The sequence below is a fragment of the Oncorhynchus mykiss genome, chromosome 16 (genome assembly GCF_013265735.2).
Source record: "Oncorhynchus mykiss isolate Arlee chromosome 16, USDA_OmykA_1.1, whole genome shotgun sequence".
Lineage (NCBI taxonomy): Eukaryota > Metazoa > Chordata > Actinopteri > Salmoniformes > Salmonidae > Oncorhynchus > Oncorhynchus mykiss.
The window spans coordinates 42,330,062-42,346,147 of NC_048580.1; the positions used below are offsets into that span (position 1 = coordinate 42,330,062).

The window sequence follows — 16,086 nt, forward strand, 5'->3', positions numbered from 1 at the left end:
CTCCCTATAGGCTGTCTTATCATTGTGTGTGTGTGTGTGTGTGTGTGTGCGTGCGTGCGTGCGTGTGTGTAGACGTACATGGGTTTCCTGTGTGTAGTTGGGTGTGTCTGCTCTTCTGCATGCCTACCGAGAAACAGGAAAGCAACCCCTATTGATCTCATAATTCTAATGTATGAGTCAGTGATACAGTTTGTCACATAGACCACAAGGAAATGTCAAACAAGTTTAAATAGAAAACACTGAGGCGGAGCACTGAGAAGAACGGAGGAGTACTAGAAAACCGAGAATCTGACTTCATTCAACTTGACCTTTATTTATACAGGTTATACTCATCCAGATATAATATCTTTGGCAAGACCGACCTGTTTATAATCAAATATTTTGTTGCGGAAAGAAAATGAAGACAAACATTTCCTGTGGACACATTAACATGGACTTTACTCACACGTTCTTACCTACAGTGTATATGTCCGTGTTTATTGTCGGCCTTGTTGGTAACTGCTGGGGACTAAAATCCTTGTTTGCGAACTGGAAGAAATTCGGAAATATCAACATTTTTGTTCTGAACCTTGGAGTTGCAGATATTCTGTATTTGCTCACTCTTCCATTTCTGTTTGCGTACTACTCAGCAGGCAGTCACTGGGCCTTTGGACAAGTCTTCTGCAAGATGACAAGATTCTGCTTCAATTTGAACTTGTATGGCAGTATTGGTTTCCTCACATGTATTAGTGTATACAGGTACCTGAGCATCGTCCACCCACTGAGAGTGATGGGCAGGATAACAAGGGGCCACTCTGTAGTCATCACAGCTGTAGTTTGGGGTTTAGTCTGCATTGAGATTATTCCTGATCTGTTCTTTGACAAAACATTACTCAACTCTTCTTCGGGGAAAGTCAAATGCGTTGACACCACCTTCAACTTCTCTACCAAGGAATACCTGGACTACAGTATTGCGTGGACAGTATCTGGATTTTTTATCCCTCTGCTCATCATATTGGGTTGCTATGGACACGTGGCTGTGGTCCTCTTTAACAACCCCAACATTGACCAAGTGATGAAGCAGAGATGCCTAAAACTGGTGATCATTGTGACTTTACTCTTCTCAGTTTGCTACATACCGTATCACATATTCAGAAATCTAAACCTGAAGACTAGGATTTTGAAAAGCAAAGGCACGTGTGAGGATTGGTTTGCTGGCATCTACATTGCTCACCAAGTCAGCCGATCACTTGTGTGTCTAAACAGTGCCATCAACCCATTGGTTTACATCCACAGTAATGAAAACCTGCTCGTACATATCACCAGGCTTTGGGAACGAGCTCGTCGGTCTGTGCCTCTGCTATTCAACCATCGCATCCAGACACAAACCCCACCGTTATGAACTCACATTGAAATAGCAGTGTAGCTTTGTTTGCTTTCTTGAGAGTCGTTCTGCTTTTCTTTCAGCAATTTCTAATGTGTTTATTACTGTGCATATTATTGTTTGAATAGGGAAGTTGTAAGGGATTTCCTCCTCTTCTTCCGAAGAGGAGAGGCGAAAAGGATCAGAGGACCAATATGCGGCGTGGTAAGTGTCCATGGTTCTTTTAATAAGTAAATGTACACATGAACAACTGAATACAAAAACAAGAAACGTGAAAACCCCAAACAGTCCTATCTGGTGCAAACACAGAGACAGGAACAATCACCCACAAACACACAGTGAAACCCAGGCTACCTAAGTATGATTCTCAATCAGAGACAACAGAGACACCTGCCTCTGATTGAGAACCATACTAGGCCGAAACATAGAAATACCCAAATCATAGAAAAACAAACATAGACTGCCCACCCAACTCACGCCCTGACCAAACTAAATAAATACAAAACAAAGGAAATAAAGGTCAGAACGTGACAGAAGTTCAAAGTACAGTTCCCAGATTTCTATAGGTCTCTTGTGTGTTTGCTGTGTTTACTGAGCTGTACTATAAATATGCTGATATGGAAAGTACATTGTATTCCTTGCATGGTCATCTGCATGAATGTACATTCCTGGTTATTCATTGTATCTAAGAGATGTAAATATATTGTAAATATACAGTATATTCAACAGATGTTGTAAATGTATAATATTTGCCAGACAGTTGCAACTAAGCACACAGTAGGCTGTATTGGTTTATGATGCCTTGTATTAAGGATACAATAAGAGCCATGTGAAAACACAAAGTGCTGTGAATGCATTTGCAGAAGAACAGGAAATGTTGTTTTCACAAAAGGTGTAAATCTGCTTTCAAGATGTAGAGTTATCACCACGTGAGGATTTCATGTGTGGTGATCTGATGCATACCTGACCATAAGGTTTTAAAAAGTGGCTTGTGAAGTATTGACGTGAAAATGCAAAGTTATCAAGAAGACTTTCGCTGTTTATTCCGCATCATTTGAACGTATTCTCATTTTATTCAAAACCCAAAAATTGTCACCATTTACACTGTATATTACACAATTGAGTGAAACATGAGTGAAAATACATGGCAAATGTAGGATTGCATCATAATAACCCAATAAAACCTTGATTCAAAAAGTGCATGTAATAAATATTTACAACCTATATCTTTGATATATTAGGAAGGTTCTCTACATAAAATACCAGAGACAGACACACTTTGGAAATCCCATTATAACAACCTTCAGTTTTTTTGCAATTGCTTTCCCCATATCTATCTACTGTATGCTTGGATTGTAAGCTGTGTAATAACTAAGTAAGTAGGCCATAAGTAACATAATCACTCCAACTTGGACTTTATCCTCTTTCGTAATCCTCTTACCAAGCACATACAGGAAACCACAAGCAACACCAAAACAAGCAGAGCAGAGCCCAGCAGCAGTGCTAGAACATCCACATTATGATAGACATACCATGGCATCTTATAGGACTCTGTACGTAGGTGAGCTGCCCCCTTGTGTCTCATAACAAACTCCAGCCAGAAGATGGCGCTGTCCAAAGGTTCTATAGGCCGGTCGTGGTGCAACCGTGATAGTCTTCTCATATTCTCTCTGTAGGGCTTCTCTTCGTCCAGAATGCCCATCAGAGTCTGTGTTAAGGATTCCACCTCTAACGTTGTAACCTCTATAACCTCCGCCACTCCTCTGGCCTTCATGCGCACCATGTTATCAAACTGGTCAAAGATGAGAGGGATACCCAACAATGGGACTCCGTGATAGATGGCCTCGTAGATCCCGTTGGTGCCCCCGTGTGTGACGAACACTTTGGTTTTGGGGTGACCCAGGAGGTCGTTCTGAGGCAGCCATTTCACTAGCAGGGTGTTGTTGCCTAGAGACAAAGGCCTCTCTCCCAGGTGTCTCCACACCACCTTCTGGGGCAGCCGGGCGAAGGCTGAGGCTATGACCTCTGTCATCTCTGGATCCAGTCCACCCAACAGAGTCCCCAGTGACATCACCACCACCCCGTGTTCTCCAGAACTCTGGACAAACTCCTCTAAAGCTGCAGGTAAAGGCTTGGAGGGTTTGCACTGGAACCCACCAGTGTAGACCACGTTCGGCATGGTGGGTCTAGGGAACTCAAAGACGAAGTCCACCCTCATCAGCCACAGATCAGCTCCCTGGATAAGGGATATGACGTCCACCTCATCATTGGCAAAGTAGCGGTCGCACACGGCCTGGTAAGGCGGGTTGGAGACGTAACGATACATGTAGTAGCTGAGACAGTGGTAGAATATGTTACTCAGCCTCTGTGCAAAGTTCATCAGGTCAGAGTTGCGGGAGAATATTTGAGGGACGTAGGATAGTGGCGAGGGAGCGATGGCAAAGTGTCCCTCCCCGCTGAGGTGCCAGCGCACATTGAGAACCAGGGGGAGCTGGAGGTAGTGGGCCACCAGGACCCCGGCAGGGAACACTGGGTCAGTCAGGACCAGGTCATACTCAGCCTCTTTCAGATCTGTCATCAGAGTCTGGTTCTCAAACATGGTGACGACCAGCTCAGCCACCATCTCCTGGTTCTGCCTCAGCATGCTGAACAGATTAGATCAATCAAAGTAAACAGACAAAAACACAATTTAAACATCAGGCATGTATCAGCATTAAACAATGAACTAGCTTGTGCAAAAATGCAAATTGGCATCAATTCCATTGCTTTGGGGAGGAATGTGGTTTTGGCTCTGTTAGTTCTGCCTTTGGGCAGGGTGTGTCCTCGGATGGGGCCACAGTGTCTCCTGACCCCTCCTGTCTCAGCCTCCAATATTTATGCTGCAGTAGTTTATGTGTCGGGGGGCTAGGGTCAGTTTGTTATATCTGGAGTACTTCTCCTGTCCTATTCGGTGTCCTGTGTGAATCTAAGTGTGCGTTCTCTAATTCTCTCCTTCTCTCTTTCTTTCTCTCTCTCGGAGGACCTGAGCCCTAGGACCATGCCCCAGGACTACCTGACATGATGACTCCTTGTTGTCCCCAGTCCACCTGGCCGTGCTGCTGCTCCAGTTTCAACTGTTCTGCCTTATTATTATTCGACTATGCTGGTCATTTATGAACATTTGAACATCTTGGCCATGTTCTGTTATAATCTCCACCCGGCACAGCCAGAAGGGGACTGGCCACCCCACATATGCTCTCTCTAATTCTCTCTTTCTTTCTCTCTCTCTCTGAGGACCTGAGCCCTAGGACCATGCCCCAGTACTACCTGACATGATGACTCCTTGCTGTCCCCAGTCCACCTGACCGTGCTGCTGCTCCAGTTTCAACTGTTCTGCCTTATTATTATTCGACCATGCTGGTAATTTATGAACATTTGAACATCTTGCCCATGTTCTGTTATAATCTCCACCTGGCACAGCCAGAAGAGGACTGGCCACCCCACATAGCCTGGTTCCTCTCTAGGTTTCTTCCTAGGTTTTGGCCTTTCTAGGGAGTTTTTCCTAGCCACCGTGCTTCTACACCCGCATTGCTTGCTGTTTGGTGTTTTAGGCTGGGTTTTTGTACAGCACTTTGAGATATCAGCTGATGTACGAAGGGCTATATAAATACATTTGATTTGATTTTGATTTGGCTATATTTGTACCTGAAGAGGTTCCCACAGAACTGCAGGAAGGCCCAGGGTGAGCCCCTGCCCCGCTGGATCTCCAGCGACCTCTTCAGGAAGTGGGCCATGAACTCCTGACTCTCGATGTTCTGGGGCTGAGCCTGGGGCACAGTGATGGAGGTGTAGTGGGGGGAGTGTTCAGCCACGTACCAGCTGGTGGAGGAGCGCAGAATGGTCACCTGTAAGGGAAAGACAGTACACTCAGCTCTTGGTTCGGTACATTCCTCTGCATTTGTATTTTTATTTGAACAACATTTCAAAGGTTTCTCAATGATGGCAAATCATAAATCCTAATATTAATTCAACTGTATTCTTTATGGGCAGTCATGTGATAAATAGTATTGCAGTACATTTAAAAAAAAAAGTCCAATGTACATATTGTTTTGTTCTCATATCATGAGATTGTCTCATGCTTAATGACCTGGTGACCCTGGGTGTGAAGCGCCTCCACCAGTATCCTCATGTTGAGCCAGTGGCTGCCGTCGACAGGGTAGACCAGGACCCTTCCAGCCTCACTGGTGTGCTGCAGGGAGGACAGGAGCAGAAGGACAGGCACCAAGGCCACACAGGACCCCATCACTGTGGAGAGAGACAGTGGGGTAAGTAGACTGACATACACTGAGATACACTGTAAATACACTAAAATACTGTACATTGTAAAGACACTGAAATACACTTAACTGGGACACAACAGTAAAAATGAGTAAATTGACATCCATAAACTAAGAATGTACTTTAAACACCATAGTTATTTTTCACATTTTGCTTACAATAGTCAGTGAGTCTTAGATCAGGGCATGCTCTGGCAAAAGCGACATAAACTGTTTTTTTTATAAAAAAAATATAGACATATTAGGAATTCAGTCGTAGACTCAACTTACTGTTGAGTGTTAGAGTCGTAGAATACACAAGGTGCAATTTCGAAATTTGGTAGCGCGTCAGCAGTTTTTCTCTTGTAATGTCTTGCCCATGTCAGCTCACACTTTTTAAATTGGTAAGTTAGTCTTGCTAGCTAAATACACCTTGCAGTATTCTTGGCAGAATTACTGATCAGGCACGCAGTGCATGTTCCCAGGGGCCCTGACCTTCAGGGTGCCCCCATTGATTTTGTTAGTCACTCTGACTCAGATATCTATGATCAAGGAATAAGTCATGGCAAAATGTGTAGAATTGCTTAAAACTGCATATTTTTTTCCCCGCCTCAAGGAAAAAATGAGTAGAATTGCACGAAAAATGTTCTAAAAACTGCTAAGTTCTATCCACCCCATGGAAAATGTTCTAGAATTGTAGAAAATTTGCTTTAAAACTGAAACGGTTTCTGCCTGTTGCATGGCAAAATGTGTAGAATTGCAGAAAATGTGCTTTAAAACTTCAATTTCGTCTCTCTGACCTCAAGAGGGGGACCATTCAAAATGTTTTACCCGTGAGGTGGGTGGCCCCCAAGCAAAACTTTGCTGAGGGCCCCCAAAAAAACTAAGACCAGCCCAGCCTTAGATCAAATATTAAATTAATTTGATGTGACACAGTTGTTCTGCCAAGAAGAGTTTTGTAAGTCCTCAGTAAGTACTATGTAAAGTACACCCCACTCTATTCCTTACCAGTCATTCAGCAGCAGACCTCTTTATGCATGACCTCTTTATGCTGCAGGATGTGTCCTTACCCCAAACTATTTCTAATGACTCACAGTATTACTGTACAGGACACTATGATTTAGTTTAAACACAAACCTCCTGATTTAGAGAGAGATGTGCAGGATCAGATACAAGCAACATTTTAGTAAAATGATTGACATTTTAAACAAATAATTGGCTCTAATACATTTCAAAATGTAATGTAATGTACAAAGAACTTTGATCTCGCCTTCCGAGAGGCGCATCGGTCTACGGCACTGCGTCGCAGTGCTAAAGGTGTTACTACAGACCCGGGTTCAATCCCAGGCTGTGCCACAGCCTGCCGCGAACCAGGTAGACCTATGAGGCGGCGTACAATTGGCCCAGCGTCGTCAGGATTAGGGGAGGGTTTGGCGGTCGGGCACATGCACGCTGACTTGTGTCGCCAGTTGTACGATGTGTCCTCCCTCCAACACATTGGTGTGGCCTCCGGGTTAGGCGAGCAGGGTCAGGAAGCAGTGCGGCTTGGCAGGGTCGTGTTTCGGATGACGCATTGCTCCACACAGGAGTTACAGTGGTGGGACAAGACTGTAACTACCGATTGGATATCACAAAAAAGATCTCGCTAAAATATTACATGACCCAAACTACATGGTCAACAGGACTTACCATCAGTCATTCAAGCATCATCAGCCATTCAAGTATTTGGATGAATATTATTTGGCCTTGGAAATAATGGAATTCCAATGGAAACGATCATTTACAAATACAGAACAGCAAAGTAAATCCTTACCTCTAAAATCCGTCTTTTTGCTTCTTCTCCACCATACAGCTATCCTGTCTGAGCCTCACTCACAGTGAATGAGTAACTACACTGAAAGGGAATATGTAATCTATGAATTCCCCTAAGAATACTTTAACTGTATCATTGCACTTCGTTCAGGCCAGTCAAGTCCGTCACTGATGAGGGTACTCCCAGTCAGTAGATCCGACGGTCAGAGAGCACATAGCAGCCCATCAGTTGTTCTCTCCCTTTCCCTTCTCCTCTGCCTTTCTTTCTGTCTTGTACTCTCATTTCCTCTCTTGGATGGATGTTGTTTTGAAAAGGTTTCACTCTAATCTTCAGACTTCAACATTTCCAAACCCAGGCCTCTTCTCAGTTTCTCTGTTGATATATATTTCAGACCCCAGGAAGACTCGCGGTCGCCAATGTGTCTGCTAATGGGGATCCAAACAAAGAATAAAGAATATCTTTCCATCGCCTCAAACCCTCGCCAAATGGAATTGAATCAAATCTAATGTCAATACTTGTGTGGTGGCCCAAGGGATCATTACAGTACAGTAACACATTGTGCAGCCAGCAAGTCATTACAACATAATACACCTAACTGTCTTATTGAGATTAGGGAGGCAAATTCCTGAGTGAGTACTGAGTGTAACTGGGATTAAAATCAAACAAATTATGTTCTGTTACATAGCTGCATGTCTGATCAACAGAAAGTTTTCTTGGAAAACCAGAGGAGCTATGATGATACGCTTTAGTTTTCCTGGCTACCATCCAAGGCTGTGTGGGAGGTGAGGATGTTGGTAGATGTGATGTTGACAAACGAAGACAGACATGTTTAGTGAAGAAAAAGGTCTGTTCTTAATCCAAAAGGCTAACATAACGCAAAGCCAATACTTTACTAAATTATTTACAATAGGAGCAGCATATTTGGGTCTTGGTTATAAAGCTAGGCACGGCTCGATGTTTTGCTTTCCTGCAAAACTAAACCACCCGTACCTTGCTCTCTGCATTACCACTGCATTTCGGTAAGATTTCACTGGATTATTTTGGGGCCTCACATCAAGAATATAGCTTGTGCATAATACTTGCTGCAGAAATACCATTGCTTTTGTGGAAGACGTTACACATGCAGCTAATGGTAGCCTATGCATTTCAATGTGCATGCAGTAATATGCTGTATAACGCAGTAATATGCTGTATAACGCAGTAATATGCTGTATAACGCAGTATGACATACACTGATTTCACAACACATCAAGGACACCTGCTCTCTCTATGACATAGACTGACTAGGTGAATCCAAGTAATTGATGTCACTTGGTAAATCCACTTCAATCAGTTTAGATAAAGGGGAGGAGACAGGTTAACCCCTAGAGCCGATTGGTGCAGCAATGCAGTCAATCTAAGTTACATAAGAAAGAAATCACCATCAAAATCCATCAGTTTAAACTAGAGAAATCTTATTTTTTGCATTGGATGCGTCTGAATCCACCAGTGTCACATTTCTGTGGTGAAATGTGGCAGAGCTAGAGCTGAGTTTGTCAGACCACAAGACATCCCGAAAATCGGTCTTCTCACGTAAAGGTCTGTAGCATCCGAACAGTTTGACCTACAAATTATTACCACTCTATGGAAAGGGGAGACTCTCACGAAAAACAATGGTGTTCTCCGTTTTGCTCTACGACCCCCACAAGTGTTGTCTTCTGGTAACGGGTACCGTTTTTTTTTTTAACAAATGGAAGTATGAAGGTAGTTTTGTGCCTACCAAAAAAAGGGGTTAAATATGTATCGAAAAATGATATACAGTGCATTCAGAAAGTTTTCATTGTTTTTTCCCCTCCCCACAAAGCAAAAACAGTTTTTTTTTATTCTCAAAATTAAAAACAGCATTGACATAATTATTTGGACCCTTTACTCAGTACTTTGTTGAAGCATGTTACGAATCCCTTTTGACCCGACAGTCTAGGGGGGGGGGGGGGGGGGGGGGGGATGGTAACGAGACCCATAACATAACTCATGCAAATTATAGTGAAAAAGTAAGAGTGAGAACGGAATAACCACAGACAATTAAATTACCGTCAAACACTCATGGTTTATTTGATAACACACGGTAATGAGGGGAGCAGGAAAAGGGGCTGAGCTGGACCCAAGGAAAGAAACAAATATCCCAAAATACCCCTAAGCTAGACTAGCCTACTACTATACAGCTAACTAACCAAAAATACAGTGGGTGGTCCGCCCAGTTCTACCTAGTGTTCTTAGACAAAGTAATCCTACGGGTAGTGTATCCCCATGGGCAACTTGTGTTCTTGGGGAGCTTCAATGCTGCAGAAATGTTTTGTTACACTTCCATAGATCTGTGCCTCCACAATCCTGTCTTGGAGCTCTACGGGCAATTCCTTCAACCTCATAGCTTGGTTTTTGCTCTGACATGCACTGTCAACTGTGGGACCTTATATAGACAGATGTTTGCCTTTCCAAATCATGTTCAATCAATTGAATTTACCACAGGTGGACTCCAATCAAGTTGTAGAAACATTTCAAAGATGATCGATGGAAACAGAATGTACCTGAGCTCAATTTCAAGTCTCATAGCAAAGGGTCTGAATGCTTAAATAAGATACACAGGTAAAAAAAAAATTACATTTAGATTTGAATTTTTTTCTAAAAACCTGTTTTCACTTTTGTCCTTATGTGGTATTATGTGTAGATTGATGAGGACATGTTTTTATTTAATTCATTTTAGAATAAGGCTGTAATGTAACAAAATGTGGAAAAAGGGAAGGGGTCTGAATCATTTCCGAATGCACTGTATATATATTTTCCTGAGTACATTTTTTAAACCTAAATAGCTAAATGATCCATAGTATGACCATCTTAAAACAATTCCATATGTCAGCTAGCTGGGCTTGATTGAGCTTGCCTGGTGCAATGGAACCAAAAGAATAGTCACGGAACTGTAAACCCCTCCCACTGTCACGCCCTGATCTTAGAGAGCTTTTCAGGGTCAGGGTGTGATTTGGGTGGGCATTCTATGTTCTTTTTTCTATGTTTTTCAATTTCTTTGTTTTGGCCGGTATGGTTCTCAATCAGAGACAGCTGTCTATCGTTGTATCTGATTGGGAACCATACTTAAGTAGCTTTTCCCCCACATGGTTTTTGTGCGTAGTTATTTTCTGTTTAGTGTTTTCTGCACCTGGCAGGACTGTTTCGGTTTCGGCTATTCCCTTTGTTATTTTGTTATAGTGGTCAGTTTCAATAAAAAGCATAAACACTTACCATGCTGCGCTTTAGTACGATTATTCCTCTTCAGACGACGACACACGTTACACCCACCTGGCACTACAGGCAGGCTGAAGCAAACGCTAATAGTATTTAAAAGATCTCAACTATTATTTCAACTCAGGTCAGAATGATAAATGGAGCGACAGAGTTGAAAAGGTTAAAACCCCCTTGGTGACCTTTGCCCCTGTTATGAGCTCACTCCCCTGGCTGTGTGTATGTGTCTGTATTTGTAGGTTGTATTTGTAGCCCAGTGCCACTATCATATGTCCATGTGTCGTAGAAAGAGGGAGGAGGGGGTGAAGGGGGAGAAAAGGCTTTGGCAGAGAGGTTTGGTTACATTGAGAAGAGCATCTGGCAGCAGCTCCATAGCCACCCGCTAGTCTTCTTCAGACCGTGCACTCTGCTCTTAGACACACTGAGAATATTGGCAGGGATGGAACTGCCCAATATGGAATACATGATGAGGCGCCGCTGTGACAGTGCAGGTGAGACCGATCATTGAAAAACAAGCAATATCTCTTTTGAGAGAGAGAGGAGTAGTAAAAGCTCTGAGATAGTATAGTAAAGTCCAACTTTACTCTGCTGGTTTAGTGCTTTCTATGCACATGTTATGAGCACATGTTGTTCAGGGGATTGAGTCCAGCAGCACAGAAGTGCATGCGAGTAAAATTAGACTTGGTGCAACCTGTGATGCAGACAGGACAACGTGTTCTCTGGGTTTCAAGTTGAGCCGCCTGAATTGAAAAAGAATGGACACACAGACCAAATGGGAAAGGACTTGGGACGGTCTATCCCTCTGGTAACTCTTAACTTCTGTTGTTTCCCCAAGGGTTGTTCCACCAATTCGGTGCCGTTTGAGAAGTGTAACTTGATTCCACCTGACTTTAACATTCTGCCATTAAGAGCACATGTTTAACTTCATAAAAAAAAACGTTTTTCCATCTCAAGAGGTTAAATTTAAAAAAAATTAAACCACGGGTTACTGTCATCATTGTAACCAATTGTCAACATAAACAAACCTATAAAATATGTTTAATTTTCACCTTTGAAACAACGTCAGAGCTTCAACGTTATATCCACTGTATAAAAGCAGCCCTGCTTAGCTTTTATATTTGTCACTGACTACTATCAATGCACTATTGTGAGAATCATTATTGACAGATCTCTTAATAACTAAACATATTCACTGTTGCTATCGAAGTCATTCCAAAGTGTAGGTTTAACAGAGCAAATGAAATGCAACCATACTTTATAAGTAATCATCAGTAATACTATTTAGGCCTATATAGCATTTGTAAAGTCATCAACAGGTATTTTTTCAGTTCAACCCAGGCTTCAACTAAAAATAGACAATAAAAGCCTAGGTTTTCAAGCTTTGGTTAATTTCAAATGTAATCTTCAAGTTAATCATTAATATGTTGGATTCACATCTTCATTTCAACCAAAAATGTAAGTTAAAGAATAATACTAAACTAAATCAAATCAAACTTTATTTAAAGTTAATTTAAAGTTGGAATAGATTTAGTCCTATTCATTAACTTAAATTTTTTGGTTGAGATGGAGATGTGAATCCAACATATTGATTATTAATTTGTAGGCAAACTGGATATTGAATTGTGTTTGGTTGTCAACGCAACCAAATATCAACATTTGAAGGAGATCTTCTGCTTGGATTATTCCATATGTGTCTCTGACTTAGTCTGGCTTTAATTCCCATTTGTCTACAAATTAATAATTGATATGTTGGATACACTTCTCCATTGCAACCATTTGTTTTTGCTAAAGAATAGGACTAAATTAAATCAAACTTTGAACGGACTTTAAATAAAGTTTGGTTTGATTTACTCACATTCTTTAACTTAGATTTTTGGTTGTGATGGAGAAGTGAATCCAACATAAATGATTTATTAGACTAAGTCACATTGAGGTTAGCCCACTGTAACTACTTATGTAATCATGGAAATCGTGCATGTTCAAGATAGCATGCAAAGGTCGCAGGTCTTCGGAGATCTTCACAATTGCTATCTGCCAGAAGCTTGAACATCATTGGTCACTTGCACCATGCATTTTTGATGTTATCTCAACTGCATTCCAGGTCATTTGGTTCTGCTATTAGACAGTAACACAGTAAGTTGTTAAATACGGTAAGTACAAAATATCTGACGTTGTATTCACATTTGAACTTTGTTGTGCTTTTAAATGGTTGAAAGCGCTGTGATAACACATTTGGTAATTCAACAAATTTCTGTCTGTATTTTGAGTGGGTGAATAAAAGTTGAAATCTCATTGATCAACGTCTCAACCAAATTTTACCCAAATTTCCACATTGAAGTGACTTGGTGTGCCCAGTGGGTACTAAGTGCCAAATAAAGTAACAAGGTTGACCGTAACAGGGTTGACGATTTCATCTTATATAAGCCATGGGGGAATGGAAGTTTGTTGTGTGCAACAGGGAGTGGCAATTAAATGCAAGCTTCACACAAAAAAAACTGTAATTGTTAAAATATTTCTAGCCTGTGTACGTACAGTATGGGTTAACAGGGTTGACGTGTTATGCCCGACCCGCTCAGTTTTCCACCACAACACAAAATGGCCAAAAAGAGTAGAACCAGCTCACCTGCTTTTACACTATGACCTGACTATGTCACAGAGGGTTGTTGAATTTTGGCATTTTAACGAGTCAAGATTCATATTAAAAAGCTGATTGATTAAATTCTCCATGTGGTCAATATTAAAGGGAACTTCATTCAATGTAACAGGCTTTTAAAATGCAATATTGGTGCACAACTTCTACTCAAAATATCAAAGGGATGCAAAATGCACTAATTTCACTGAACTACCCAGTAGTATTAGTTTTGGTCCTGTGCTCTGTTGACATACAGTATGCTTAACATGGTCCGGGACCGGTATAGTATGCTAGTAGACTATCTGTGAATGAATGGAGCTTGTCAGCAGCACTTGGCCAGTTGCCCAACCAGGACCCTTCAAGCTCACTGGAGACATGTTTATGCTTCCCCGTATGGAACCTGATCAGATCATTGGGGCCTGTCCTGGGACGGTCTGTCTTGCTCAACCAACTGCAAAATGTCATGAACCCTCTTGCCATCCTTATACCTCGTGCCATCATATGGAATGGAACCTCAACCACCTTAAGTACATTATGTTCCAAGTAAACATTTTGTAGAGAGAGAGAGAGAGAGAGAGAGAGAGAGAGAGAGAGAGAGAGAGAGAGAGAGAGATCAGCCCCACACCAAGCAGCTCAGCCTGCAGTCTGTCATAGGCAACACATGTGAGAAGGGAGAGCAACACAGCAGCAGAATATCTTTCAGGACTGAATAGATGTGAAATTCATGTCGGAACCCCTTCTAGCAATATCCAACGGTTATGATGACAACTCAGTATGGGACACAGAAATGTGAGACGCAAGATGGGAACAGAACGTTGTGACCCCATGTTGCCTCAGCAGGCAGCTGCCCCAATGAGACTTTTCCGCTGTGGGTACCAGCTCTGAATCCAGAGCATGAGGCAGGCTGCCTCTGGGCTAGGGAGAGGGGGACGGGGGGACGGGGGGGGGGGGGGGGGGCGGGGGACGACGGGGACGGGCGTGGTGAATGGTCAGGTCTGGACGCCACAGAGGAGATATTGACACCTGCCTGTCTCCTCTTTAGAGACCTGGGATGAACACGTGTCTGTGCACACAAACACACACACGCACACACTTTGCACACAGAGACAGACACACACACATATTTGCAAATATTAGAGCAAATACACCAGAGACGTATGTAAAGTCATATCCCAGCAAGCTGGCTGTAATGTCATTACAACCAGAAACCAGGTTGCTTTGATGTCATTGCGACCAGTTTTTCTCACTGGGAAAGAGATATGAACATGCAACATTATACAGACATACTTTTCCTCTATCCACATGGACCGGTGTGTTGCTACACTTTTCTCTGTGCCACAGTGTCTGTCCAACGTGTGGAAATGATGGTTCCTCTCTATGGCTCTAATCTTGGGTTCTCTTTTTTTTTAGCTAGGTAAGCCAGTTAAGAACAAAATCTTATTTACAATGGTGGCCTACTGGGGAACAGTGGGTTAACTGCCTTGTTCAGGGGCAGAACTACAGATTGTTTTATACCTTGTCAGCTCGGGGATTCAATCCAGCAACATTTCGGTTACTGGCCCAACGCTCTAACCACTAGGCTTCCTGCCACCCCAGGCTAGGATTGTTTCTGTCAGCCTCTGAAACTCCAGCACTGGCAAAATGTGAGAGTTTATCCACAGGATTTAGTGAAGTCAGCTCTGGTAAATATCAAAGAGTTGAAGTGCATTAAAACATCATGATGGATACTTAAGCATTCTTTCTCAATCTCACCCTTATGGCTCCATCCTCCTCTCTCCCCTCTCTCTCTCCACTCGAAGATACACTTTTCAATGGTGGTCCTTCAGAACAGTGTGTTGTGAAAGGCTTTCTAAGACAGCAGAGAGAGAGAGAGAGCGAGAGGTCCCAGTGTTTCCAGGAACACACTTGCACTTAGCTTTGGTTTACAGCTGCTGCCCAATCATAGCTCAGCTGCTACAGTAATGTCTATCCCTGTCACTCTATTTGGAGCAGGGAGGCCAGACTAAATTCCTAATAGGCCAAACTCTCAGCCGGCAAGGATAGCATGTTCCTCTCTCTCCTGGGCTCTACTAACAAAAACAGATCTAGACACTGTGATCATTACTGAAAGGCATAAACACTGTCTGTAGGCTACTGCAGAATATTACGTTTGCTACATACCCTTTTTTAACATGCCAACTGACAATAGGCATACAATTCTATTTGCCCAGAATGTAGCCGACTAGGAAAATCGGTAACAGTTGGTATGAGGTCTGACACTAAAGATACAAGAATGTCCAGCTGTGTTACGGGCACTGATTCCAGAGGCTGACCCAAAACAACATTGCTGCAGAAGAGGTAGACAGAGCGGCCTTCTGGTCAGACTTCGGAGGCGAGCACACACCACCCACCGATTCCGAGTATATTACCCGCTGATTTCCTGTCTCTAGATAACAAGGTAGACGAAATTAGGGCCAGGGTTGCTTTCCAGAGAGACATTAGGGATTGCAACATACTCTGTTTCACAGAAACATGGCTCTCTCGTGATATGCTGCCGGAGTCAGGACAGCCACCGGGATTCTTTGTGCGTCACGATGACAGAAATGAACATCTCTCTGGGAAGAAGAAGGGCTGGGGTGTATGTTTCATGATTAACGACTCATGGTGTAATTGTAACAACATACAGGAACTCAAGTCCTTTTGTTCACCTGACCTAGAATTCCTAAAAATC

At 42.6% G+C, this 16,086-nt stretch overlaps 3 protein-coding genes across 5 annotated transcripts in view; 2 read left to right on the forward strand and 1 right to left on the reverse strand.

Moving 5' to 3' along the window:
• On the forward strand, nt 1-2,385 carry LOC110492038 (P2Y purinoceptor 1). The gene has a single exon (XM_021566008.2). The coding sequence runs from the start codon at nt 398-400 to the stop codon at nt 1,379-1,381; it is 984 nt and encodes a 327-aa protein (XP_021421683.1). The 5' UTR covers nt 1-397; the 3' UTR covers nt 1,382-2,385.
• LOC110492036 (UDP-glucuronosyltransferase 2A2) overlaps nt 1,575-16,086 on the reverse strand; it is a 25,939-nt gene continuing 11,427 nt past the window's right edge. Inside the window, exons 1-4 of one of the 2 annotated variants that reach the window (XM_021566006.2) lie at nt 7,472-7,946; nt 5,490-5,647; nt 5,048-5,247; nt 1,575-4,008 (exon numbers count right to left, since the gene is read on the reverse strand). In XM_021566006.2, the coding sequence (XP_021421681.1) occupies nt 2,763-4,008; nt 5,048-5,247; nt 5,490-5,645 (1,602 nt within the window). In that variant the 5' untranslated portion in view covers nt 5,646-5,647; nt 7,472-7,946 and the 3' untranslated portion in view covers nt 1,575-2,762. Of the gene's footprint in view, nt 4,009-5,047; nt 5,248-5,489; nt 5,648-7,471; nt 7,947-16,086 lie in introns of those variants that run through there. The other variant, XM_036946926.1, reaches the window with a different exon arrangement.
• The window catches only part of LOC110492039 (6-phosphofructo-2-kinase/fructose-2,6-bisphosphatase), a 23,353-nt gene continuing 18,204 nt past the window's right edge, over nt 10,938-16,086 (forward strand). The window contains exon 1 of one of the 2 annotated variants that reach the window (XM_021566010.2): nt 10,938-11,235. In XM_021566010.2, coding sequence (XP_021421685.1) covers nt 11,184-11,235 — 52 coding nt within the window. In that variant the 5' untranslated portion in view covers nt 10,938-11,183. Of the gene's footprint in view, nt 11,236-12,769; nt 12,878-16,086 lie in introns of those variants that run through there. The other variant, XM_036946927.1, reaches the window with a different exon arrangement.